This window comes from Numenius arquata, chromosome 21 (assembly GCF_964106895.1).
Source record: "Numenius arquata chromosome 21, bNumArq3.hap1.1, whole genome shotgun sequence".
Classification (NCBI taxonomy): Eukaryota; Metazoa; Chordata; class Aves; order Charadriiformes; family Scolopacidae; genus Numenius; species Numenius arquata.
In genome coordinates, this window is record NC_133596.1 from 7,878,543 (window position 1) to 7,906,174 (window position 27,632).

Genomic DNA, 27,632 nt, shown 5'->3' on the forward strand with positions numbered 1-27,632 from the left:
AAACGGTTCTGCTTACATGCAACACCGTGGCACAAACAAATACTTATCTCACAGGCTAGAAAATAAAGTGAGATCTGATCTTTCGGCTGGGAGGCTTTCAGGAATCGTCTGAACACGATCCATAAACAACTCAGAGGATGACTTTTAAGAACCTCTTTCTCTCTCTGCTTGGTATGCTGGTCGTTTATCATTGTGCTGAAATGGAATCCCCTTTAAAAGATATAACGGCTTCTTGTTTACTTAAACACAAAGTGGATGATGGGCTGAAAGGTTTTGCTGCCAGTGGAGCAGTCACGGAGAGCTTGGTACAGCCCCGGAGCCGAAACAACTGTGCAGCTCCCACGTCCCGCGCTGAGCTGAACCAGCCACAGCGCGGTCGGGGCGAAGGGGGGTTCAGGTGTCCTCTGCCGGGGCCGAGTCCTCGCCAGGCGCCAGGAATGCCCGCTCTTCCCAGGAGAGGCCGAGGACGGAGGGGTGTGGGCAGGAGGCCCTCGGGGCGAGCGGGAGCTCTCCCGCAGGCATCCCCCCACACTCACTGGCTCTCTCTGCCCCCCAGAACCGCGGGTGGCACCAAAGCAAGCACAACAGAGACTGTATTCACCAGGTTTAGCTTTGGGGTGGGCTTTTCCTGCCCACCACCTTGCCTGGGGAGCTTCAGCAGCGTGTCACCCATCCGCCCTGGGCACAACTCTGGGAGCCATTGCACCTCCCCTGGCCCCGTCAGGACCAGAGGGTTTTGCTGAACTCCAGAGGAATTGAATGTCTGCACGTTTTGATATGGAGGAAGCACGCGTTAGAGCAGAAGGGAACTGAGCGCTGTGCCACCTCGCGATGCTGCCAGGGATGAAGCTCTCCCTGCAGAGGAGGCAGTGTCTCCTGTGCCCACGCGGGTCTCTCCGGGTCCCCATCCCGCAGGCTCCTCGTCCCGCTTCCTCTGCCCAGCCATTGGCTCTCGCAGAGCAGGAGCGCTTGTGCTGAATCCAGGGAATTCCAGGTGGTGGCATGCAGATCAGTAGTTTCCACCGAATGCAATGGGTTTTGTCTCTTCTGCAGAGCCCGAGCTGTGCCTTCCCCCTCCCGCCTGCCTTCCCTCCTGCCACATGCTGGGGGTGGCCGGGCCGGCAGGCCAGCGTGTCCCCAGCCCGGGATGCAGTCCCGCAGCTGTGACTGTGCAAGTGGAGTCACAACGTTCCGGCAACCTGCGGTTTGTTGTAACCTCTCATTTTCTCAATCTGCTGCATGTTAAATGGATCCTTCACTGGGAAATTCCTCAGGGGCTCCGCAGAGCACAGCTGGGGTCCTGCGAGCGCAGGACGGCGGATTTGTGGCTGCAGTGCAGCTGGCAGCATTTTCTGGGATTTTCTTAAAGCTTTGGTGAGTTTCCCTTCCACAAGTGAGTCTCTGTCCTGTGGGACACCAGCCTCCATAGGGGCCAAGGCATGAACCACACACTCAGGAAGCTGGTTGTCATTTTGTTTTTTGTTTTTTTTTTTAATTTGAAATAACTCTTTGAAGCAGATTCAGGGCTGATACCACTGACCTCTTACCACAAACGTTTAACATGTATTTGCAATGATAAAGTCATACAGCTTAAAACACAAAATAAAGGGGGGGGGGGGGGGGGGGAGAGAAAGAGGCCACTGCCTTCGCGTGAGCCCAGGTCCCAGGTGGGGAGAGCAGCCGTGTGGGTCCAGGGCTGCAGCTGGGTCTCGAGGCTGAGGCCTTTGGTCATGAAGTCTTGCGTCTGGGTCCTTGGCCGACTCTTACTCCACCTCTCCTCCCCGCAGCATCCCCCGCGGAGCCCGGGGGAGGTGGGCTGCCCTCCATGCGCACTCCCACTCCTCTCCTCCTGAGCCCTGGGGCGGTGGGGGGGTGTGCAGCCTCCTTAAGTATTGTGTATGTGGTTTGTTGGGCCTGTGGGTCAGTCTGGGAGCATATGTCTGTCTTTCTGTGTGTACGTGTTGTGTAGCAGTGCTCTGGTTCAATAAAGCTTTCATATACATAGCAGCAATGAAGTCTTGCCATCAGGTGACGGAAAGGGGCAGCTACTGGGCAGGGCTGGCAGACGTGGCGGGGACCGCGGCCCCCCTCTGTTTGCTCTTCCTCTTCTTGGTGCCAGACTTAGCGTCTTTGGTGTCTTTCCGATTTCTGTTCCCATTCGCATTATCTTGCTTTCCTTGCTCTTCCTTTTTCTTCCTTTTTCCTGCAGAAAATCAAAGGGGCACCATAAGGTTCCCCGGCGAAGTGAGCTGGCCCGTGCCCGCTGCTGCCGGGGGTGGCCACAAGGGCCCGCGCCCTCCCCATGCAGAGGTACCTGAGAGCCACCCCATCTACCGGCCGGGCTTTGTGCTGCCTAAACATAAACAGGGAAGAAGGATCAAATCTGGATTTAGCTGTGTAAGTGCCAGCCTCCAGCAGGAGTGTAAGCGCTCACGTTTCTCGGCGGCTGCACACCAAGCCCTTCCCTGGCGCTGGGAGCGGCGAGGAACACACCGGCCATGGCCTCCCCCTGCCTGGCTGTTACTCACTGCTTAGAACCGTTTTCCCTCAAAACACTCAACCCAGCTGCAACCCTCATCCATCCCATAAGAGGATGACCAAACCACCACTCAGCCTGAAGACACTCTAATTCCTGGGAAAAACACAGACCTAAGCATTCTGGTGGAGGAGCCAACAGCTCCCATCACGGCAGCGCACCGTGAGCCCCTTCGGCTGCTCAGCTGCCCCGCTGCTCTCCAGCCAGGGAAGAAGCTAAAATATCTGAAAGCCCATGGGACACACAGCAAGCTGTGCTGAGACCAGGTCTGTGTCGGTGCCACCCAGGGGTCTTTCCAGCTGCCATCACGTTGTGTCCCTTGTACCACAGGGGGTACTGAGATGCGCAGTGCATTTATGATAGTGGAAAATTGGCTGAATACTGGTGCCTGGCAAATAAAGGGTGCTAGGGAGGGATGGGGAGATATCCCACATCTGCTCACCTTCGGGGCACTGGCTCTTCTGCATGGTGCATCGCCGCACCTCTGTGGTGGGAGGACACAGGGACACGTCTCCAGAGGGAGCCTGCAGGATCCGCCGCGTTCGGTCTTCGTTGCCCTTCTTGAAGCCACAGAGCTTCCTCTTCTTGGAGCAGGGTCCCCAGGGCCCCCACTCACTCATTTCACATTGTGCTGCCAGATAACAAGAGAGGCCAGCAGTAACTCTCATTTCCCCGTTGCTGCCTCAGGACTTTCTGGAGCCCTTGCACACCATCACCCCTCTCCCCCACGTTAGGTTGAAGGGTACGTGTGTTTCCCCAGCAGCTTCCTAAGTTTTCCAGGCTCCCCCTTCCTTGCCGAACCACACACCCTCTGAGTCACACAGCGCTGGGGAGCTGCTCCCTGTCTCAGCTGGTGTCCAGAGAGCTCTGCCCTCTGAAGGGCTGGGTCTGACCCGTACCATCACCCACCCAACACGGGTAAGATGAGCCATCATCTCTGAGGGGTTTGTTTTCTCATCTAAACCAAACTGTCTCAATGCACACGACTGGGCCCGACAGACACACAAAAAGCCCAGTGAAAGGTGCCCAAGTATGGCTTACCAGGACTGCTGCACTCCATAGTGCCGTTGGCAGCAGAGTAGCCTTCGGGGCATGTGATGTAGCATCTCCCTTTGTGCAAATACAAACCTTCCTTACATTTTGTGCAAAAGTTTCGACTGAAACAGGACTCACAGTTCTCAATTTTGCATTCTGGGAAAAAAACCCACAAAGTCGTAATGTAGTCTGATGTGAGCAGAAGACTTAGAGATCACAGAATCACAGAACGGTTTGGGTTGAAAGGGACCTTAAAGCCCATGCAGTGCCACCCCCTGCCCTGGGCAGGGACATCTCCCACCAGACCAGGTTGCTCCAAGCCCACTCCAACCTGGCCTTGAACCCCTCCAGGGATGGGGCAGCCACAGCTTCTCTGGGCAACCTGGGCCAGGGTCTCACCGCCCTCACAGGAAAGTTCCCTCCCACCCCCGTACTCACTGATGCACTTGTTCATGTCTGTATTGCGAAGGCCAAAGTATCCCAGTGGACAAGATGGCAGGCAAATCCCAATTTGCCGGATATCATTCCTCTCCAGAAGGATAAAGAGTTTGGGGGAACATCTCAGGCACCCATTGAACTCAGAGCACAGGTCGCAGCCCCTGGCACAGCCCTGACTCAGCTCGGCGCTAACTGGAAGAGCAGGAGAGAAGCAGCAGTTAGTGCCCACCGTGTGGCTGAGCTCTGCACCATCGGCTTCGGCCCCAAAGCACCAGCAGCACCGGTGGGAAGGGCAGGGACCGGGGCAGCCCAAGGGCTAGGGTGCTGCTGCACTGATGCGCTCACTGAGGCTCCAGCTGGGCATCATGGCCCTGTGCCCAATGCCCACAGGCACCAGCACCGTGCCGAGCACAGGCCCGAGGGTCATGATGGCAGCAGCAGCGCAGAGCAGGACCCAGAAGCAGCCACCAACTCTACAGAGTCCCAGCGCCATCTACCCACCAGCCCCCTGCCTCCCAGCCCTGACCATCAGCCCTGCTGCCTGTGCTGGGCTGACATGCACAGGGGACACGAGCCTAGGTGGGCCAGTGACTCCCCGCCACGTCCCCTCTTTGGCGGTGCCACCCCGCCGAGCTGCGGGCACGCTGCAGGACGAGTGGCGGCCAGAGTCCTGCTGCGCTGGAGCAAAACCATCTGACTAATCCTGCGCCGCGCTTCAGGCCAGGCTGCATCCCAGGCTCCATCTCGTTCTGACCCCACTCATGTTAACTTTATCTGGCAGCGCAGGAGATTTCACTGCCCCCAAAATAGAGATGTGTTCTCAGCTCCTAAGTTCAGTCCAAGAAAAATACTCAGTCCCATGTCTTGAGAGTTTTCTGCTTTTAATTATCATATAAAATGCTGCTTGTTTTGAAACCAATAGCATTCTTTGCAGGCTAGAATGCAGGTTATTTTTATTAGTTTATTATGCAAGCAGTGTCCTTGTTTATAGAAAAAATGTATTCTTTTAAATACTGTGTTTACTACACTTCAAAAGCAAGTGTGGAGCACCACAGTGTTCGCATGCCAGACTGAGAGGTAAGAAAACTTTCCTCTCCCCCCACAGTGACCCGAGACCCAGCAGCTCCTCTGCTGCCCGTCCCAGCCCCATTGCAGGATCTGCGGGCACAGGGGCTGCTGCAGCCTTAGGAAATGAAACAGAGAGCAGAGGGGGGTCCCCAGCCCCACGGACCCTCGCTCCCCAGCTGCCAGGAGGGTTTGCTGGGTCTGGACCAGAACCTCCCCTTGTCATTTTGGGCCCTGGTCCCCCATATGCAGGGACCCCGGGGATTCTGCCCCATCCCTCCTGCAGTGCTGGGCCGCGGTGCCAAGCTCTCTCCCTACGGCAAAGGTATGAACCGTGCTCTTGCTGGAAACTGCACTTTATAGCATTAGCCATGACATCAAGTTTTCCTTGTTCTCACAGGGCTCAGCACTCCCTGATTTTTATGTTTTAATGTAAAATCATTTTTATAAAATTTAATTTAAAACAGTTTTAATGTAAAACAGTTCTAAAACCAGCTTACGTAAATGAGGGCAGACCCATGTGGCTGCTCTTGTGCCGATTCGGGCTGGATGCCCCTTGGGAGCCCTGGGCTGGGACCAGCCAAGGGCTGTCTGGGCTGGAGGGGTAATTAAAACCCGCACTCCCTGTGCACCTGGGGTCCCACCGCAGCCAAGCTGCCGCTCGTCTGGACACCCCTGCAGTGGCAGAGCCTGGGGGGGCTGAGGGTGGCTGCGGGGGAGAGGACGGAGCAGCAGAGCAGCACTGGGCAGGCGGGTGGGGAGCGATGCACGGCTCCTGCTCATGCACTCCCTTCCCTCTACTGCTCACTTCTCCCGGGAAGGTGTGTGATGATGGCGAGGGATGCAGAGGCTGCCAGCCCCAGTGGGACACACCGCTGCCTGCTCAGTGCCTGCGGGGACAAAGGCCATCAGGGGCCATGGCAGCCACGGTGCTGTGGGAAGCAGGGAGGCCAACCCCATCCTGCTCCACAGAGCAAACTCCTCTGACCGCAAGCACTGCCGTGGGCACCAGCTCACCCCAGTGCCGCAGCCCCTGGAGCAGCACTGGCTGGTCCCTGCCCTGACTCCCATCCTGCAGGGCTGCTCCTCCTTGTCTCTGCCTGGCTCTGCCTGCAGGCGCTGGGGCAATTGCCTGCAGCTCGGGGCTGCAGCAGCTCCAGCGGGACAGCGCACATCTCCGCATAGGAGTGGGACTTGGGGAGCTCCGAGGGCTCGCAGTGCACCTCAAGGCTCTGCTCAGCTCTCTGTGTCAGTAAACACATTCACCATCTGCATGAACTGTACAGCATCACGAGAAGAAGTAGAGAAGAAAAGCGTTTCATACATACTTCGTCTTTGCCTCTTGCCCTTCACCACTTTGCTGCTGCCTGTTAGATCCATTGAGCTTAGAAAAACCACCACCACAAACAGTCCAAGCTGCATAGTAACTCTCCAGCGCTGCAGCCCCTCCGTCGCAGGGTGGTCGGAGGAGCCCACTCCACAGCTGGGGATCTCTCTGCTGCTGCTAAAAGGTCTCAGGCAGGATCAGAGCTGAGAGTCTGTGCACGAAGCCTGGTACGGGACCATATCCACAAACTACATCAGCAACAGCCAGCTTAGGTAGCAGGTAACATGGCTCTACCTTCATCCCCGTAAGGAGCGCAGCAGCTTGGCTCTAGTCCCATCTGGGGGCTCTGGCAGCCAGCGTTAGCTGCTTGCAGTTTCCAAGTGCACTTGCAGGAACTGCAAAGGAAGAGGAGAACAGATTAAGTCGGCGGTCGACATCACTGCTGTAATGGCTGGGCTCAGCGCAGCGGTGGCTGATCACGGAAGCCATGGGGCGAACTGGGGGAGCGGCGCGCAGGGGGTGCAGGCAGACAGCGAATTGCCCTCCAACTCCATCCACCAGGCACTCTGAGGCTTAGTGACAGTGACTACACGTAGAAACACCTAACGCAGCTGTGCCATCTGCCGATGCTGCGTACGGTTAGAGCTGTAACATGTTTAAAATAGTGCCAGTCCCCCTCGGCCGCCCCTCCGCGAGTAGCAGATGGCCTCTGCGGGCTGCCAAGTGCACAAGATGTTTCCCATCAAGTGGGCACCTCTGGGGCTGGTAGAGAAGCCGAGCTGCAAGTGAGCCTGCAGTCCCAAGCCAGAGATGGGGCTGTCTGGGGATGGGGCGGGATCGTCCCAGGAGCTGCTCAAAATGCTGCATTTCTGCTCAGAGTGAATTCCAAACCTCCCAGCTCCCATTGCCCCAGAGTGGCAGGGAAGGATCAGTGCTGCCAGTGTGGGCAGAGGCAGCGCCGAGCAGAGCTGAGGGCAGGAGCTGCTCTGCCCAGGGCTGACCGACTCTGTCGTGGCCCTGCCAGCGGAGGAAGCGTGGCGTTCGGCAGTCTGCCTGGCTCTAAGTGCCACGCTGCCCGTGCCAGGCAGCGGTGGTGAGTGCCCAACAGGCATGGCAGGACAGGGCCACGAGTCGGCAATGCCGGGAGGAGAGGGCAGCACCGAGAGCTCTGGCACTGCTGGGCAGGGCCATGCTCCTCTCTCTGCAGCTGGCAGAGCCAAGCCCAGCCAACGGCTGCCATTGTGTGGGAATAAAGGCGGCAACATTCACTCTGTGAGGTCAAATGAAACAGAAAATGGTTTTAATCCCTTTATAATAACTGTGCAATCACCGATGCCCCAAATGGCCAGTGGCAACGGTGCTGGAATGAAGCCTGGCTGCAGCCCGTGTGCTGCCGGTGGGATGGACATGGGCCCCGGGCTGCTGGCCCCCTCCCATGCCCACCATGGGGTGGGGGACGTGCCGGGGGGGGTACCCTGCCCCAGCCCAGCGTTAGGGTGGTTACAGCTATGGCAGCAAAGCACCTGAAGGGAGAGGGCTGCCCCCAGCAGTGGCAGCGGGATGGCAACATCCTGAGGGACACCTCACCCGGGTACTGCCAGGCCTTGTGGCAGCACGTGCCTCGACGCCGAGGTGTGTCCCCGAGTGGGCACCTCACGGAAGCTTTGGCCCACGTGTGCCAGTGAGGCCCCGAGGCCATCGGGTGCTGCAGAGGGCTGCCATCGTCCTCCTGCCCCGCTGGCTTTGAACTTTTCACCGTGTCCCTGCTGCGACTCTGCCGAGCGCTGCCGGGGCAGGAGCAGAGCGCTCTCCATGTGCTTGTCGTTACAGCCCACAGCTCATCCGCAGGATTTTCAAATAAATAATTAGTCGCTTGTGTAAACACCAACTTGTTCTGCACTTCCAAGTCTGTTTGCTGCAAGCTGCTTTATAAACACTGTCAAGTGCTTAAGCTGGGCTGTTGGAGTGTTTACCAGAGCGGAGAGCTGTGCGGGGAGGGGATCCCACCCCGGCCCCGCAGCCGCCCCCGCACCGCGCTCACCTGCGGGGACCTGGGCACGGTGCAGGGGCGAGGAGGGACAGGCAGCATGGCACAGTGTGGCCACACATGGCATGGCACAGTATGGCACAGCCAGAGGAGCCTGGGGACAATGGCTGGTGTGAGCGGGGCAGCATCAGCACAGCACAGTCCAAACTCTCCCCAAATTAGTGCTGAGCGCCAGCCACGCGGGAGGGAGCGCGGTGGCACCACCCTGCTCCGGCTGCCCCCTATGCTTAATTACGGCAGGTTTGCAGGTGAAGTGCGTTCACAGGAAGTACACGCTGAGCCCGCGTCCTGCAGTGTTTACACAACAGCACTCACAGTTTAGGCACAGTCCCCTCAGAGCGGGGATGGCAGCAGGGATATTCCTAGGGAGCAAATCCAGCCCCAGCCTGCCAAGAGCCAGCATGAAGCCTGTGCCGCCGCCACGTACCCCATCTCTCAGGGCTTGTTCAGCACAAGGGCAGGAAAGTGCCACGGGAAACCTTGAGGCCACGAGCACAAACCAGGCGAGCCAGCTCTTTTTCCTCCTTGTTTCCTTGCTTTCTAGCCCAAAGAGAGCCTGGTCCTCTGGCCACAGCTGCTCTCTTGGCACAGAAAAGCTGCTGGCATCGCAGATGCTGGAGAGGCAGTGCCAAGGCAGGTCACTGGCACAATCCCCATGTCTGAGAACCTCCCCGCAAGCACAGTGTCTGCGGCGTGCCCACCAGCAGTGGCTGCAGCACAAGGGCTGGGCTTCCAGCTCTTCCCACCCTCACCTCAGGACACAAATTATGATTCTTTCCGCTATTGCTGCCATCAGTCAAGCTCAGGTTGCTGCAAACAATTTCCAGTCTAAACATTAGTAGGATTTATGCCATTATCCCATCGACAGCAAGAATTTGGGGTAACCTGAATTGCTCTGAATTCATTTATGGAGAGACCCGGTCCCTGCATGTGAGATGACAGTAAGCCTTGTTTGCAATTCAATCAGGATAAATTGGTCCTTGGGAGCTCCAATACAAACCAGAAAATGTAAACCATCCAGATAATTTACCATTAGTCCTCCTACACACAAGGTGAGAAAGACCAACATTATATCCCTGGGATATTCGAGACCTAATCCACAATAACTAAATTGCTGATATATTGCCTCTGGCTGGATGTATCATGCTATCCCTAATGTAAACGGGCTCTCCAAAGGTTTACTGAGTATGGGAGAGAAGGACCAGATGCTTGTGCGAGGGCTGGAGGCAGGACAAAGTCCGATTACAGCAGCAGCAGTAATGAACCCCCGGGAACTGCCCGGTTGGCTGCCAACCGCCGGCTGGCCATCAGCTGTGAGCACAGGGGAATTTGGGTTTCCAGGTCCTGGAGCTGGATAGAGAATTTGAGTTTCCCCTTGGCAGCCTGTTCAGGGGGTGCAAATGCGCAAGGAGAACAGGTTTCAGAAATGCCTTTTCCAGCAGGAAGAGTCGCGGTTTTGCAGGGGTTTTGTTTGGGCCCAGCAGACTCCCAGCCCTGCGCCCCAGGGGATGGAGCACAGCACCCAGGACACATCGCCCCGAGTGCTCCCCAGCCCAGGACAGGCAGAATCTGGCCCTGGGGAGGCTGTTTATGGCAGGAGCCAGCTCCACGCTGCCAGCAGAGTCCCCAACCTGCCTGTGTGTGAACTTGCAACAAGCCTGTCAAATAACGATAGTGACGCCTGGATATCGGAGGCACTGGGAGGGGAGCAGGAGGAGGAAGAAGAGGAGGAAAGGGGAGAGGGCTGCTAAGAAGACCAGGGCCATGTGAGAGAATGGGGTCCATGGGGCATGTGTTGGTCCTTGCTCCTGGCACAATGAGCTTTTGCCCAGTGTCTGAGGTGGGCCGCAGGGGCATAAATCCCAGTGGGTACCGGAGGGGAGATAGAGGAGACTATGCAGGGGTGGGGGGAGACATGCTCCTGCAGACCGGCACCGGGACCAGCCATCCTGTCCGAGGCTGGTACAGCTGCTGCCACCATGAGCCCCCGCACCCTCCCCAGCACGGCCCTGCCCCGAGAGCGGCGAGCTGCTCCTGCAGCACGGCTGAACCTCAGCAGATGGGACATAGCCAGCAGGAGAGAAGGCATCTCTCAAACAAACAGAAGCCCACACATGCATTTATCTCGCTGCATGCCTTGCCCTCCCCTGGCAAAAGTCCCCACAAGCAAAGCTTCCCCAAGACATTTGATGCTGGCAGCCCCAGGTGTGGCTCCCCAGCCCGGCAAGGGAGCAGAGCCAGTGGGCTCCGACACACACACCTTCCCGCGCTCCCTCGGTGCCTGCCAGGAGACGCGGGTGTCAGGAACCAGCCCTGGGGAGGCGATTGCAGAGCGGAAGCCTCATCCCGGCACGGGCACAGACTGTCACCAGAGCTGACATCAGCGGGCAGCTCTTCGGGGAAGTGTCGCTCCCCTGCTGTCTTTCCAAGAGATGTCTTCCTGTTGGAAGGCAGAGACGGCACTAATGCTGCACGAGCAGCACGTGAAACCCTCCACGGCAGAAGGTCCCATGCACGCGGGGCTCGGTCATCACTGCTGCCACAGGGTGTCTCACACGCCTCCAGCTGGCAAACATCCCCGCACATGCACATGCAGAGCCACTTTGTTCTGCTTAATCCATGAGGCAATAAAAGAAGGCTGCATTAAGTCAAATTTCCGAACCAGAAGGTCTTCATTTGATATTATATGAGTGCCAAGTTCTGCAAAATCCCTAACCCATAAACTTCACTGAAAAAATAAAATAATAAAAACCAATCTGGCAGCAGAGTTCTCCACAGCATTGTTGAGGTCTGACTCCTTCCACCAGCTTCTGCACTGCATTCCCTGGATCTGCGGAGCCGTGCTGTGACCCGCTAATGGGGAATACGCCGAGGAGAGGCTCCTGCCCACGGCCGCCCCTCTGCCCCAGCCTGGTGGTGGGGAGTCACTCCGGGCTCTGCCGCAGCAGCCTCCCGGCCCCCCCATCGGCTCCAGCCCCCAGCTCCACTCAGCCCCGGCTCCTCGCCCACGTTCTGCCGTGCCCAGCACAGTAGCTGCTCCAAGTAATGCTGCGATTAATAGTGCCACAGGCCTCTCTCTGGGAGCGCTTGTGCTTCACCATTGTAAAACATCAGGAAATTTTTTACTGGGGGATTTCCATTACCCTCTCACTGGCGCAGAGAGGCGGCACGTCAGTCTGGAGGAGAAGGCAGCAGCGAAGCCCTGCAGCAGGCTGCAGGCTCCCTGTGTGCTGCTTTTCTACAAAAACAGAGCAGCATCCAAAGATGCACTGGAGTCGTCCCGGCAGGCACAGCTCTGGTGCTGCAGACCAAGAAGCTGCCCAGGGATTTAGCTGCAGGCACTGAAAAATCAGACCTATTTCTATTAGGTACCACTTTCTACAAGTTTCAGCTTTCCTACAGTTCAGTAACTCACTTACTGAATGCCAGCCCAGGATAAAATGCACTAGAACAGCAGCAAATTTCAACCAAAGCAAATTTCAGACCAGGAGTTGCAAAACAGTCCATTTCAGAGCAACGCAGACCAGGGCACTGAAAACCTCGCTTTTCCATCAAAATGGCTCCTCAACAACCCTAAGGGCCCCAGTGCCGCACAGCGGCGTGCTCAGCAGGTTCCCGGGGAGGTGCAGAGCAGACAGACACCACAGTAGCACAGAGCCCCCAGAGACCCTGAGCGTGCGGGGAGCAGGGGGGTCTAATGCCCGGCCAGGACGTGCGGCTGAGGCTCTTGTCCTGCACAAGTATGCACCCCTTCAGGTCAGTACCCAGTTCCCCTCTTATTTCAGTGTAAATGTGTCTGAACAGCAACCTTCCACAGCTGACCCTAAATGCATGCTTTTTAAAAGCAAGTTTTCAGGGCTTACAGGAGCCCTGTGAGTCACAAGCCGCTGGGTTAATCAGCTTCTCCAGGCAAAAGCAGAGACAGAGCCCAGGGCAAAGACCCTAAACAGCACTTGGGGCTTTCTGCTTGGCCACATGCAAAGGAAGCATCTGCCAAGTGTGAGCTTCCTGCAGGGATTCCTGGAGCACTGGCTCTGCCACCGAAATGTCACCACCTGGGAAGCCTGAGCCCTGCAGAGCCAGGAGCAGCACTGATTTAGCAGCAGAAGAAAACACAACTGGGAACAATAACCAGCGCCCTCGGCTTTGGCACAGGGGCAGGACAGGGTGTTCGGGCAGTGGGAGGGAGCGGGTAGGGCAACCTGAGCTCTCCCCAGACCTGCCACAAGCACGTCTGAGTTCTGCCTCTGTGAGGGGTGACAGCAACCAGCGCTGCTGGGACCGGGAAACCTCTACAGAGCCTGGTATCACTCAGGGTGGTTTGCGATGAAGGACATCCTGCAGCTGGCCCACGCCGTCCGGCTGCATACAAGTGTGTGTGGAAGCTGCAATCCCAGAGGATCATCCTCGGAGGCAGGTTGTTGGTGGGCACGGCTGGAAAGCTGTCTCTGTGTTTGCCAAGGTCTCAGGCAAAGATGGGCACTTCTGTCCTTGGGGGAGATAACAGGTCCCTCTCCCACAGCCTAGGGAAGGTGTCTCTGCTGGCCAGTCCCCACCTCTCTCAGCTGTGTGGTCCCCACTTTCCCACCCCGGTACCATCCCCACAGGCTGGGGGAGGCTGACCTGGCCTCCAGCTCTGGCTTTGGTGTTCACTGCAGCCCCATGGCCCCGTAGCATGGGCAGAGAGCTGCTCTTCCAGCTCAAGGCTAGCTCAGGAGATGGAAACTGGGGTTTATGCTCTGCTCTGTCACTGTCTGCACGGGGTGGCACAGCCAGCTTATCTTGGCTGTGCTCAGGGGGTCATATCTGTGCCCCCACGGCCCCAGAGCGGGTGCTCCTGCACCCCAGCTCGCTCCCCATCATGTCCCTCAGGGTGGTGCTGCTGCTCTCGCAGCAGCTGCGCCGGGGCTGGGGAGCTGATCCAGCTGAAACGAGCCTTTTTTCCAGGGTGGTTTCCAGGCATGTTGCAGTGCTGGCATTCCCAGGCCCGCAGTGCTGCCACTGTCCTCCCACCCAGCCTCCGCAGCCCCGGCCCCGCGGCAGGGATGAGGGGATCGGGCAGTTGGGGTCCGGGTCATGGATGGGCTTTGGCCAAAATCATTGAAACTGGAGAACACTTTGGGTACATGTTTCACTGCAAGTGCTGGGTCCCCGCAGGATCTCAGCATAAACCCGGCCACCACAAACAGCACTCTATGCCCTGGCCCAAGTTCACAGACCTTCAGGTAACAGGATTTTTTGCGCTGGTACCTGCCAACCCATGTGCAGGCTCCATGCTTGCCATGCCCTGCAACATTTGCTTCTGCCAGTATTACCCTATTTTACTGCATTTTACTGTAAGACACCCCTTCAAACCCAAACTGCACCACCTGAACACCCCCCATCTCTCTCCAGGGCTGTTCAAGGGAATGCACACACCTGAGCCTACAAGAAACCCCAGCAGTCCAGGGGTGACCAGTCCCCAGTCGCCTGCACCCATGTCCTGCAGCACCCCGGCTCAGTCGGCACAGAGGACCAGGAGGACAGAGGCTGAAATATCACCTCGACCCAAGCACTCGCTGGGGAGCCGCGTCCCTGCCTGGCTGTGGGAACATGCTGCCGTGAGTCCCAAGCCCTCGCTGCCCACAGGCTCACAGCCCAGCTGAGATCCAGCAGCACTTCCCCTGCACATCAGCATGGGGTGTTAACACGAACATCTAATTATTGCCATGATCACTATTAACCATTTCCCCACTGATCCCCCATCCGAAAACCCAGGGAATACGTACTTACCCCGCACTCTCCAGGTGCCTGCCATGCCCCCATGGGTGCCGTCCTCTGTGGGAGGCTGAGTTAAGTGCATCCAGGACAATATTGAGACAGCAACCGCTTAACTATCTTGTCCCCTTATTGTTCAGCTCGGGCACACTCCCGGCTCTAGAAGTCAGTGGGAAAGCAGGCAGGGCACTGCAGCCCGCTGTGCGGCACGCTGCGTCTGTGCCGGGGCCAGCGGGACCCTGGGGCTGGTCCAGTATCAGCAACGAGCTCCAGCGAACAGATGGATATTGCGACTAGCTCTCCGTATCCCCGTCCCGGGTCTGGCAAGGTAAAAGAGTGGCAGGGGACAGCGCGCAGCAGCCCAGCTTCCCTGCAAAGCCCCACGCACCTTGGGGGTGGGGGAGACGGGGATCCCAACAGATTGTGCTGTGATTTCTCACAGCTTTCATTGTCTGAACTCATTATCCACATTGCACAAGGCAAACCCGCAAGTCGGATGCTGACAAGGCTTGCGTTCCTCATTAGCAGCCCACATTGCAAAAGCTTCATCTAAACAAACATGCATTCTGAAACCCTTACCTCTGACTTGTCACTCCCTCATCACTGCTGAAAAGACTCTACTGGTTTCTCAGTTTTAAAAGACTACAAGACCAACTAGAAAAATCCTCGGTTCCTCCAGAGAAAGTTACATGCACGTTTCTGTCAAAAAAAATGAAAAATATATTCATGGCGAGTTCATGAAGCAGCCTGGTGCGTTTGGGTCTGGGGGTTTTGTTCACTTGTTTTTTAAAGCAGGTTTCTAACAGCTTCCCAGGTTTTGCGCAGAGAAACAAACCCTTCTGTGATGTGCAGGATTTCAGCTCGTAAAGATCGCCCAGGCTAGTTCATACTCCATCAGCCCACGCTGCTCCCTGCGTATGCAAAGCAGAAAGTATGTGATCATATCAGAGCAATTTGCACATTAATAAATCCTGGTCTCAGTGCCGTAGACTCCATCCCCATCCACCGGGTAGGGGGTTTTATTATTATTATTATTACCAGAGTATCCAGCTTTGTAAAGGCATCTAGTGCAAACTCCTGCATGAGGGAATTCCACCCCACTAGTTCCACCTCCTAAGACAATATCCAGCCAAAATATTGTGACTGTTGCAAAACCCGGACTGGAGCTCCACAAAGGACCTTCCAGCATTGCATCCAGAGCCAACGGGGTCTCAGTAAATTACTGCAGAGTGATACACCATCTAGTTGTCTTTGTAGTCTTTTTTATTTATGACAGTTAATTCCGAGTTATTACTAACATTTCAGTGGTAACTGGCATATGAAGTCATCAGCTGTCACAACTGCATCTGTTAATAAACATGTCAAATATTAAAAGCAGCTTATTATCCTCTGGAGGGGGGAAGGCACTAAGGCAAAGAGCTGGAAAGCCTGGTTATTTTTCGATCTCTGGCTGTACAGCAGGAGGAAACCCTCACGCTCAGGAAGGCAGCATGGCTGCGGGGAGGCTGCACTGGGATACCTGCCCTGCATCTCACCTCCGCAGCCCAGCACCTCTCCCAGGAGAGACCCCCGCTTCGCCTAGGCACAGAGAGGAACATTGAGGCACAGGCACCTTCCCCGGGACCCACCGTGCCTGGTGGGCTGAGCAGGATCTGGCCTGGGCAGTGTCCGGCAGCTCGCCCTCTGGCACACCATGTTGTTCCCACCTGGCCACGCTCAGCAGTGGCCATCCCCAGCCTGCTTGTCCCCATGGAAGAGGCAGAAGGAGCCTGAGGGAGGTGCAGGGGGGTCCAGTCCCTCATGTGCCCCCTGCACTGGGGGCTGGAGTGGGGAGCTGGTGGTCCCAGGGCACACAGCCACAGAGCCAGGCTGGACCCCATGCCAGTGTCTCTGTGCAAGCCATAAACAGGAGCCAGTGTCTGCCTGCTTTCAGTCGGCGCCATGTGGCCACCAGCAGCAGCAGGTCCCCACGTGTGACCAACCCTCGTTCCTGGCTCTTGTGGGGCTGATGCAGTGCCTGTGGCCATGGGGCTCTGCCAAGACCCCTGGTGCCCTGGCGGGTGGTCCCAGGGGTACAGCTGTATCACAAGCCACTGGCCAGCCCCTTGGCACATTGTGGCCTGTGCACCCTGGCAGTCTCCTGGGGAAGGTTCCCTTTGTCTCCTGCTTCCCTTTGGTGCTCCAGAGAGCCCAGGGAAGTGTGGGCAGGTCCCATGTTCCAACTTTGCAGGGTCAGGGCTCACTCCCACCCAAGGATGGGCTTGGCAGGACACGAGGGTGTGGTGGGAGGGACAGCAATGTCTATCCATCCTCCCTTCCTTACTGTTTAAGACCATCATCCCTAGTACATGAGGATGTAGTACGTCTTCTCCCTGCTTTGCCGAGCCACTCGCGCTCTCGGCCTCTGCATCTGGGCAGGAGGCTGCTGCTTCTTCATGTTCACCTTCCCTCTCTCGGGAATCTCGGACTTGCCCCTCTCAGGTTTTCCTTGTTCCAGTTGCCTCTGGCTTTCTCTGGCTGAAGGTAATTTGCAGGCTGTGCTTTGTGAGGGGTGCTGCAAAAATCAATGGCAATATTTTCTAAACTCTCTACATGAAGGTTATTTGGCCATAACACAAGGTAGTCTCCTTAAAGTCCAAGCCAGTGACCTGCAATGTGCCGGAGTCAGGGAGCTGCAGAGGAGATGCACTGTATGCTCCATTTTTGCTTTCCCTTTTTGTGGGTCAATTCTCCAACCATCTGAACACCTTTCAGTATTTATTGTAGGTGTAAGATCCACTCGAGCAGATGCTGTAATTCTTCTGTAATGAGCAAAATTCTGTCTTAGCTTCCAAGTGTTTCTGGGGACATCACAGGAACATGCTGATGGGTGAGAGGCCCACGCCAGGCAGGGTGACTCACCCTGCAGTGCTTAGCAAAAGTCTTGAAGCGACAAGGAGCAGCATTATCTTCACTCGATCCTCCCCAAGTTTGCAGGGCTCCCAGCTGGAAGCCAGAGGGCACAGGCTCTTCCAAAGGCTGTGATGATGGCTCATGAATCCCCACCTGGGTCCCTCAATGGGGGCCAGGGCGGGTCCCCTTCAATACCCCATTGCCCACAAGCCACCACCGAAGATGGGTCTCAGCATCCCCAGCAGTCACTGGTACGAGCCCTGGAGCTCTTTGTGGGACTCGGTACAGCAGCCCTGAGAAAGAGGAGGGCCAGGGTATGGGACATGGCATGGAGCAGCCCCCAAAGGCGCTGGGGCTTGAAGAGTCCCATGGATCTGTGTTTTTCACGTGCTTGCAATCATCTCTGCTTTGCACAGCACTTGTGCAGGGTCAGGTATGAACACAAAGATGCAAAATAACCCAAAATAGGCAAGAAGGAAAATTCAGCTTTTCTTTTGCATTGTGTTTGTGTTAATGCATGTGTATATAAAAATTTTATTCATCCTGAATTTTCTTTGGCACCTCATTAAATGTCCCCAGTTTCCTACTTGTAAACGATATCTTCTGAGATCATTGCTATCTCACAGGAGCGTTAGTGAATGTGTTTTGAATATTGGGCAGATGCAAAGTGGTCGCTGTTGCGAGTCTCCATATTAAAGACGCTTTCTATTTATATTTGGAGGTTTTTCACTTTCTATTCTAGGAAATTCTGAAGTACCACCAAATGTTGCTCTGGGACAAAATCACTTAGTTGACCGTAAGAGTGAAAAATCTCATAGACCGAAGATCTTGTATTTTATGCTTGCATCAAAAAGCCAAACCTTTTTCTTTCTAATCTCTCAGAGCACTGCAGCTCCAGTTGACAGCTGTAGATCAAGTTTCAGTCTGGAGCAAATGTTTATAACTGAGTAATAAACCCCAAAGACAGAGCTCCATAATGGAAATGCTGCAAGAACAGGGCTACCCGGACACATCAATAATTAGCGAACGGAGCAGTGTATCTGAAGGAAGGCAAAGGAGATGCGCTTGCCAGCTCCCTGGTGTTAGAAGGTATCATTGCAGAGGACAGTAAATCACACTAAATCCTGCCTAACACCCTCCACAATAAATCCAGCATCGTCCCACATTTCTTCCCCTTCTGACAGGCAGCTAATTTACCGTTTTGTTTTTCTTTAGCAAATGGCTGTTGAGGCTGATCCTAAATTAATCCTAAACAGGCTGTTCCTCTCTTGTACAAAAGGACATGAAATTCCACATTTTAGCAGGGTAAAAATGCCAAGCAGCTCCAGATTGAAAGCAGAGCTGCTGACTTGGGTGATGTTCCCTGCCGCCCACAGAAGTCCTTGCCGAGCAGGTGCCCGGCAGCCCGGGCTCCTCCAGCGGGCCAGGCAGGTGGTGGCAGCAGCCCCAGCTCCCAGGGCCGGAACAGCATCACCCACGGCGCACAGCTCACCCTTGGGCTGTGGGGGAAAGCGGCATTGGGGTGTTCCTGGAGCAGACAAAGGCCACCTGAATTCACCAGTTTCAGTTGCGTTAGGTGGAAAAGCAAGCGGCAGGTCTCATCCTACACCACAGGTATCACCCAGCCTGGGCAACACTGCCTGTTCAGCTTCAGCCTTTCCCAGCTGGGCTCCATAGAATCATAGAATTTTCTAGGTTGTCCTGCTCTGCACAAAGCCGAGGGAAGAGCCTCATCTGCTGGCTCCCCCACATCCCCCAGCCTACCGTTCAAGCATGGGCTTCCTCCCCCCATTGAAAACCTGCCATTTTTTGGTCTGAGTTCATCCCTCTCCAGTTCCTGCCCTGTATCCCCCTCTGCCTCTCTTGGTCAGGGAAAGGCCTCTCCTCCATGGCAAGCCCACCCTGCCTGGGGGCCACCGGGACTTCCAGGATGGGGCTGAGCTGCCTCCTGCCAGGAGCCGCATCCCTCAGACCCTGGGCCCAGCCAAGGGCAGGGGGTTCCTGGGGCGCGGGTGGCAGCTCTGGCACCGAGCACCACAGCTTCTGTCAGACCCAGGGCTCTGCGCCCTCCACATTAACCCTGTGTGCAGATACCAGTGCCTACAAGTTCTCGGCTGGCACAGAGAGTGCATTACTCATCCCTGGTGCCTCGTCAGCCTTTGATAATATCTCAGCATAAGCAAAAAGCAAAAAAGACGCTTGTCGAGAAAGCAGAAGGAAAACAAGAACGTCCTGGAGTTGTCTCCGACGCTCCTGCCCTCGACCTGCTGTGTGCTGCTTCTCCGCACCCTGCTCTGACACGGGGCTCTGCTTCTCAGAAGGCTTATCTCCTCCGGAATGATTGATAGCCCGGGCAATTGTTTTTAATAATATCTGAACACCTGCAGTCCTCAGTCCCCGGTAATATAGTTATCCCAAGTGCCTAACTTACTGCATAAACAACTGCTCTGGTTGCAAAGACAACTCTCCAGTTCCTGACACGGGCTGCACAGGCCGCGCCGGGGGGGTCAGGCACGGGGGCACGCGGGATCACGCCATCCACGGGGAGATCGGGCAGTGAGAGAGAGGGGACCTGACTCTCTGGTGGGATCACTCAGTTGTCCCTCAGCTTCCCAGGCAGAGCCAGCAGGCCTGGGCCACTGGTCTCGCTAGGAGGGGATGGCGCTGCTGGGAAGCGTGTCTCCTACCAGGAGTGTCCCTGGGGAGGCCACCCCGGTTTGGTGCTGAGCAGCCACGAGCTGCAGAGCTGTGAAAATTACTTCTGCGTAAAACTCTTTGTGGGTGATGAAGAGCAAGACCTGCACGCCCCATTCCAACCCAGATGGGGTGTGGGCGCCCGCTGGGTGCCTGCCTGCACCCCCTGCACCACTGCGGGCAGATGAGGAGGGGTCCGCAAGCCCCTGGCCTCCTGCTCGCCAGGCCTGGGGCAGGAAGACAGAGTTCAAGTGGTGGACGTCTGCGCCCCGGCGAGCTGCCCTGCTTTTCAGGATCTCTCTTTCGTGCCTGCCGGGCTTTCTGACACTGTGCCCCATGCAGGCTGGACATTTTGCCTCTTTCCAAGGAGCGACATTATGCGCATGTTGGGAAACGCTCCTTTCTCATTTGCTTCGAAGGCCCTTTTCCCCTGTTGTTTAAGGAATGCTGTTTGAATTAGCTCCACGGATTGCAAACAGACCCCGTTGTTTTCCTTTCCCAATGCAGGGAGGCTTCTGTTCTCTTTGGCCTGCTGGATTAACCAGGGGGCCTCACACACTGACCCCTCTGCAGCTCAGGGAAGCTAATTTAATCCCAATATTGTTACAGATCACAGCAGGATGGATCTCACAGATTCCTTGAGGCAAACCAGCACTGAGCTCTGGCAGAGACAGCAGTGCACTGTGTTTGTAGAAGCAGGAGCTGCTACAATTTTTTTCTGTAAAATTTCCTCTACAAAACTTGTGAGCCTGGGTAGGAGGCCAGTGCTGGTGGGACAGTGGGGGCACCCTGGGCATGGGGGTGCCACTGAGGAGCTGCTCCACCTGCATCCCCCAGCATCCCCTGGCACGCAGGAGAGTGGAGGGCCACTCTGGATCACTATTTCTTTCTCCTCATTATTTTTGTCCCTTGGTACCTGCTCCTGGGGCTGAATTTTTGTGATGTGTTGTCATCGGGCTATACACAACAGCCACAGCCAAACTGTGCCTGCTCCCAGCAGCCGGCGCCTGCCCGGTCCCTGTGTCAGTCCCTGGGGAGGTCACCTTACTTCACATCTCCAAGGTGGAGCTGTCCCCCCTGTGCCTTGGGGCTCTTCCCTAGCATTGCTGTTACTGTTGGGGACGGCAGGTCCATCCCTGTGCCCGGACCAGCTGGGGCAGCCACAGTCCTCACAGCAAGTGCTGGGCTCCCTCTGCACTGCCCACGTGTGGCCCCGCCACGGCCCCTGCACTGCCCTGCTCATTGCCCCACGCGTTACTCCATGCGTTGCTCTGCTCTTCCTCCTCTGGCGCTCACAGCTCCACCTGAGATGTATCACTCTGCCCAAGATGGAAGTCCAGCTGTTCAACAAACCCAGATGAATCATAGAACTATAGAATGGTTTGGGTTGGAACAAACCTTAAAGATCATTCAGTCCCCCCTGGCCCTGGGCAGGGACACCTCCCACCAGACCAGGTTGCTCAAAGCCCCCTCCAACCTGGTCTTGAAGCCCTCCAGGGACAGGGCAGCCAAAGCTTCTTGGGCCAGAGTCTCACCACCCTCACAGCAAAGAATTTCTTCCTGAGATCTCATCTCAATCTCCCTTCTTTCAGTGCCAAACCCTTCCTCTTCGTCCTATGGCTCCCATCCCTGGTCAAGAGTCCCTCCCCAGCTTTCCTGGAGCCCCTTTAGGGACTGGAAGGGGCTCTAAGGTCTCCCCAGAACCTTTTCTTCTCCAGGCTGAACCCCCCCCAACTCTCTCAGCCTGTCCTCACAGCAGAGGGGCTCCAACCTTCTGAAACTCTGATCCATCACACAGTGCCGATCCCTTTCCGAAGCACATCACACTTCTCACTCAGGCTAAAGCAGGGTCTGCTCCATGGGCCAACATGTGAGAGGACAACCAGCCCGGGCTGCCAGCCACAGCTGAGGAGGGTGTCCAGTATCCACGAGTGGGGCAGAGCAGAGGGGCACAGGAGCCACCAGGATTCATGGGGGAAGCCCTGCCTCTCCCAGTATCGTTCTGGGGGCTTTGATGTTTGGGAAAAGTAAATTGCTTTGGGACGCTATTAAAGACAAGTTTAAATGATGACACACCACAGGGCTGGGACTTCCAGCATTTCTTGTAACTCCGTCCAGGGCTGGAAGTGGAAGAGGCCACTGGCACAGCCAAGAGGACACGAAACCCAGAGCCTTTGCAGCAGGAGTGGCTCCACGAACAGCTTGTCCCTCTCCAGGCATCTGCCTCCTCCCTTCTGTCTCCACTGCCATTGCGCCCAGCAGCCACGGGGCAGGAGCTGGTGCTGCCACAGGGCTGGGCTGGCCCCACTTCCCTGGGAGCATGAGGCAGAGTCTGTGGAGTGGGGATGGGGCATCCGGGGGAGCCACAGCCCAAAGAGATGGTCCCAGGGGTCTGGGCGCAGGGACGGGAGCTGGGAATGGGGGCCCCTGCTTGAGCCCATCCTCCTTTCAGCCATGAGCAACTCTTAGGAACATTCCTGCTGGATGACATTTCCCAGGGCATTGAGAAAAGGAAAAAAAAGGCACTTTTTTTCCCAATATAAATTCTTGCAACATTAAAAAAAAACACACAATAGCTGTAAGCCCTGAAACGGCTGGGGGTAAAAAAGCTACAGCTTGGCATGGAAATAGCACTACCATCCCCACCAACTGGTTGAATCCCAGATGTGAGACATCATGTGTGACAAAACCCCAGAGGAAGGACATGCAGGAAGCTTGTAATTGTTGTGGGCTCCCATCACTGCATGGAGACGTGGGCTGGTGACCCTGGGAGTCCCGAGTCCCCCTGTCAGTGACCTGCAGCAGCAAGAACAGAGAGCCAGAGCCAGCTGGGCTGGCCCTGGGACTGACACGGGGCCAGGAGCAGCTGGGGCCAGGGGGAGCCCCCAGCTCGGCTCCTCACTGCCCCAGCTGTGCCCTCGCAGGGAGCAGCCTGCCAGCAGGAGGGACCCGGGGGCAGGTTTGGGTCCCTTGGATGGTTTTGGGACCGTGGGATGATTTGGGAACCCCGCTGACCCGCAAAGCACCGCAGCACTGACACTAGTGCCCCAGGTCATACCAAAGCGGCACCGAGGGGCAAACAGTGCCTGTCCCCGTGTCCCCAGGAATGGCACACAGCATGCCCTGGGGACGGAGCTGCGCAGGCCAGCCCAGGCCCACAAGGAGTATCACTGCACTGAAACCAGCCTAAATATATCCACTGAACACGTATGTGCAGCAAAAGCTGTAGAAATGTGCTTGGTCCACTGCGTTCTCTGAGACATTTGCAGTACACCTGTAATTATTCTAATGACAATTAAAGACTATCTCCTGCGAGTCTGCTGAAGGAGCCCGGTCAGGGCTGTGTGCACGGCTGGCCTTCTGCTGCACTGCGGCTTTCCAGAGATTTCCAGTGGAGCCAAAAGCCATGCTGGTGTGGATGGGATATGTCTACGTATTGTGTTTTAAACCATATAATTAATTGGATGCAGTGCTCTGCAAGGAGCTAATTCTGCCGAGGGATTTTGGTAATTGTACAGACATTGAGAGGAGCGAGGCCCGGTCCCACACGGCAGGGAGCTGCAGGGAGGAAGCCAGGCAGCACGGGGGGGCAGGCCCTGCTCTCGGGGATAGAGGAAGCAGGGCAGAGAGCGGGGACTCAGGCTCCCACGGCTGGGGCAAGGGGAAGGGTGAGCCCGAGATGGGGAGGATGAGGGGAGATGAGGAACTGAAGGGCAGGACAGCTGCCATGCCGGGGCAGGCCCAGCCCCAGCTGCCGGACCCACAGCCCAACAGGAGGGATGAGCGGAAGAGCTGCAGCTGCTCTTCCCTCATTCTCGTTCTGCCTTTTTTCCCCATTTTTCTCAGTTTTTGCAAGTGTTCGTCATGCAGGACCTTAAGGTGAAGCTGGTCCAGACCTCTGGCCCTGCCCACATTGCCCCACACCACCCAGTACCGCGGCACTTCTTGCACACACCATCCCCTTGTTAAATATCTGTGTCTGTGTGGGAAGCATTTGTACGCGTTTTAAATATCTACAAGATGACAGCATGAAGAAGAGAAGGCATTGAGCCTGGTGTAGAAAGATGGCAGAGCAGAAAGCAATGACCTGAGGTGCAGGCTGAGGCAGGCCATGGCCAGGGTGGCGGAGCTGTGGGGATCATGGCGCGGGATGCTCCTGGCTGCCCACCTCTGTCCCTGAGGGAGAGCTGAGGTTGTGCTGGACAAAACTGCCCGTGGCCAGCTACCTCCAGAGGCAGTTCCAGCAAATACATGAGATGCTATTTCTTGGAGATACCTTCTCATTTACAAGGCGGGAGAATAATAATGCTACAGTGACTGTAATGTCGGCAAGAGAGCTACCACAGCCATGACAGCCTCTCGTAGTGCCTCTGCCCTGGGAGCTTCAGCATTTCATATCCAATTAAGTTTTTCATATGGTAGCATTCAGAATTTTGATGGGAGATGAGGCTACTTTTGTCTAAGAGAGAACATACTTTCACTGTTGCGCCTGGCCCAGGAATGAGTTCTCCACTATTAAAATGTAATTTAATTTATCTCCATGGATTTTGTGATGACTAGGATTTGTTCTAAGGAGACCTTTAAAGGAGAACTTTTGCATTATTAAATGTATGTGCTAGGAAGTTGAGTTCTGGCATCCTCTGATAACCAAATTTCTTTTCTATCCTCCACTATATCCATCATGATAAAAGCCCCTGCCAAAGCCCTAACTCAAGCCATGCTTCTGGCATATTGTGAAACAAATCACAAAAAAAAAAAAGAAAACCCACAAGATGGTCTAGTCCAGTATTTTTTTTAATCAAAGTTTCAAGGATATTGATGGTTTACCTCATAAGGTAAACATTTGTAGCCCAGTTGCTTTCCCAGGGTTAAACCAGAAACAAGTGGCTAGATGAAACTGCAACTAATTTGCTCTGACAGACTCCAGTCAGCTTCAAAATGAGTTTTCTTAAAACTCATGGGCCCTTTACACGCAGATCAATGGCACTGGTACCTTCCCACGGGGGCTGCAGGATAATCCCATCCTCCAGGGACAAGCCCGGAGGACGCCCGGCTCCTGCGGTGCCCCGAGCACCCTCTGCCTGTGGGGACCCCGCTCTGCTGCGGGAGCAGCTGGGTGCCATGGGGGCGGTGGGCGAGGGACCCTTGTCCCTTTGTCCCTGCTTCATCCTCCTGTCGCAGGCAGATGCTGCCTGACTTTGGAAAGGTTGGACTTTGGCTCTGAAGGTCTCTCCAGGGGCACTACTTGTGCTGCTCTCCCATGACACCAGTCATGGCTGTCCCCAAACCCAGCCACAGCAGCACTGGCCGGGATCAGGAGCAAGTGGGCGCAGGCAAGCTGGGGTCAGGCTGGAGGGAGCCAGCCAGCCTGTGGGGACACTGGTGTCGGTTTGGGCAGCCAGTGGTTAACAACAGAGTCCTGCTGGTTTGCCTCCTCCAAACTGCATGCAGCGGCCTGGGGTGCAGCACAGCTTTCAGGGCTGTATGTATTCTCCAGTGACAGCTGCCTCGCTGAGGATGTCACTGCACCAGCCTTTCTTCCTGGCAGACCCAGAATTAGTGCATACTGGTTCAAGCTCCGTAGTCTCTACCTGCTAACCCATGGGGAAGATCCGGGGTTTCATGCCAGCCAGCGCCTATCTATGCACCGACTCCTGGCCCCAGAGAAATCTCAGCACCTTGGAGATCCAGGTCCTCCCTGCTCTCCCAAACCTCCTTTGAGGAGCGAGGCAGCGCGTGTGTCTCCCTGTTCCCAACAGTCTCCCTGGTTCTTGTCGAGCACAGTCGTGGAGCCTGCTGCTCACCGAGCGAGGACATGGCACAAGCGATCCTTCACTCGCTTCAAGAATCTTGGTGCTACTGTGCTCTCTGTTAAAAGCTCTGTGCAGAGCACAAGGTTTCCTGTGCACAAAGAGGAAGGTACCTTTTTTAAGAGTCTAGTTTTATGACTTCCCTGATGCATTAGCTTGTGGACCGGAGCCACAGCAAACTCTGCCATGGAAAGAGCTCCCTTCCCTAAGAGCGTCTCCAGGGCATAACAACGGCTCTGCAGCCAGGAGAGAGCCAAGATGATTTCACCGCCAGGGCTGGCATCACCCCCAGGACTTGGCGTGGAGCAGCACCTCACTGGTGCAGCCGGCGTGCCAGCCTGGCAGGTCACAGCGCTGGCACGGGAGGACAACGTGCCTGTGCAGTCCCGGCTGCTGACTGCAGAAAGCTGCTGCTCTGCTTTGCATATAAGTCAAAACCTGTAAGCTACTGGTTACAGAGACACTCACTATTTCAGCAGCTGAAGTGGGAGAAGGGAGAGAGCTGCCAGATCCCAGCTGGTCTCTGCGCCGGGAGCTGATGGAGGATTAGCCCAGCAGCATGTCTTTACAAATTGTTGGTTCCCAGAGTACACAAAACAAAGCTCTGAGGACTGAGCGTCTCGGCACAGAGGCAAAGGCAAATACTTTGGGAACCTCACAGTGCCTTCCACCCGGACACACAGATACAGGGACCCCGGCATCCTGCAGTGCCCACAGAGCCCTGCCTGTCCCATGGAGCTTCAGTCTCGGCAGACGCAGCGTCAGGGCCAGTGGCTCAGAGCAGATCCCTCCTGCCTGCAGCCCTGCGGCTGCTGGCCAAGCCTCTCCCTCCCCAGGCTGGTGCCCCACAAACCAGAGAGGTTTTGCAAAGTGACCATGGGTTGCTCCTGGCACATCTGGTGCAAGAAAGCCATATGCCCTGAAGCACAGGGAGGCTGCTGGAGTCGCTTCTGTGCCCTGCACAGCCTCAACCTTCTCTGCAAGGCATCAGCTCCGGGGTCTTGGGGTGGACTTATGGTCCTGCAGAGCCCGCAGACAGGCCCAGAACTGCACCAACCAAGAATGGTGCTGGAGGAAGCTGCCACAACCTGAATTCTGCAGCCCTCCCAGCCCGGCATCATGCCCTGCCCTGCACAGGGAGGGAGATGCAGGGCTGCGCCTGCTGCCCGGGCTCGCGCCGGAGCTGCCTGTCCCCGTTGCCCTCAGCTGACGCTGCGACACATCCTGCTCCCTGTCCCAGCTCCTTGCCTGGACAATGCTGGGAGGCTGTAGCATGTGCCAACTCTGAGCTGACCCTGTCCCTGTGCCTGCTGCTGCCCATGGGCACAGGGATGTGCCGGGCGCTCTCCCCCTGCCCTTCCTTCAGCCATCCCTCCCGTTAAACCCCCGCATTAAGTGCACGGTTGCAGTTGTGCTGCTGGAAAGCAAATAGTGCCAGGCTGTGGCAGGCATGAGAAGAGGCACATTGCCCGCTGCCCGCTGCCCACTCCCTGCTGCCCGCTGCCTTCTGCCCATTCCCTGCTCCCTGTTCCCTGCTGCTGCCCTCCCGCGCGGGTCCAGGGCCTCCCCGCTGGCTGCCCTGTCACACGCGGCGGCAGAGCTGGAAACTCTCGCTACTTGTTTCACGGGAACTTCCGACATTTCAAAAATTGTTTTCATTCTGGCTTGGAATGAAGACAAATATTTCAGAAATTTCCTGGATAACATAAAGTTTAAAATATCCTCCAAACTAAAATAGAAGTAGTAGGCTATCTCGGCTCTTGCATTATGTCATATCATGCCAGCTCATGGTACACTGCGCAGAATTACAGATGACTTGTCATGAGGAGATGTAAACAAAAATACAAACAACGTCAACAAGAAAGGAAAAATGAAATGCTGAAATGAGAAATTCTCTACCGTGATTTTTTCCCCCCTTGTGCAAATTAATTCTCCATGGGAAATTGCTTGGATTTTATAAAAGAGCACGGTCTGGCCAAAGCAGCTCTTCTATTCTCCGGAGAAGAAGGAACACGCTGCTGGCGCTCCTCG

At 56.0% G+C, this 27,632-nt stretch overlaps 1 protein-coding gene across 2 annotated transcripts; it reads right to left on the bottom strand.

The window, feature by feature from the left end:
* Positions 1-2,045: 2,045 nt before the first annotated feature.
* On the bottom strand, positions 2,046-6,496 carry RSPO1 (R-spondin 1). Of its 2 annotated transcripts, XM_074162091.1 has the most exons (5): positions 6,403-6,496; positions 4,010-4,201; positions 3,578-3,727; positions 2,979-3,167; positions 2,046-2,203 (listed from the first exon to the last, which is right to left on the bottom strand). In XM_074162091.1, exons 1-5 carry the CDS (start codon positions 6,494-6,496, stop codon positions 2,046-2,048), a joined length of 783 nt encoding a protein of 260 aa, XP_074018192.1. The 2 variants fall into 2 exon arrangements, with proteins under 2 accessions (XP_074018192.1, XP_074018193.1); XM_074162092.1 differs by lacking the exon at positions 2,979-3,167.
* Between the last annotated feature and the right edge of the window lie 21,136 nt (positions 6,497-27,632).

Excerpts from the sequence above, each read along its gene's own strand:
- RSPO1 (XM_074162091.1), bottom strand. The coding sequence starts at position 6,496 with ATGCAGCTTGGACTGTTTGTGGTGGTGGTTTTTCTAAGCTCAATGGAT. Across the intron at positions 3,728-4,009 it reads AGACATGAACAAGTGCATCA|AATGCAAAATTGAGAACTGT; the intron begins GTGAGTACGGGG and ends TTTTTTTCCCAG. Across the intron at positions 3,168-3,577 it reads TATGGAGTGCAGCAGTCCTG|CACAATGTGAAATGAGTGAG; the intron begins GTAAGCCATACT and ends GTTATCTGGCAG.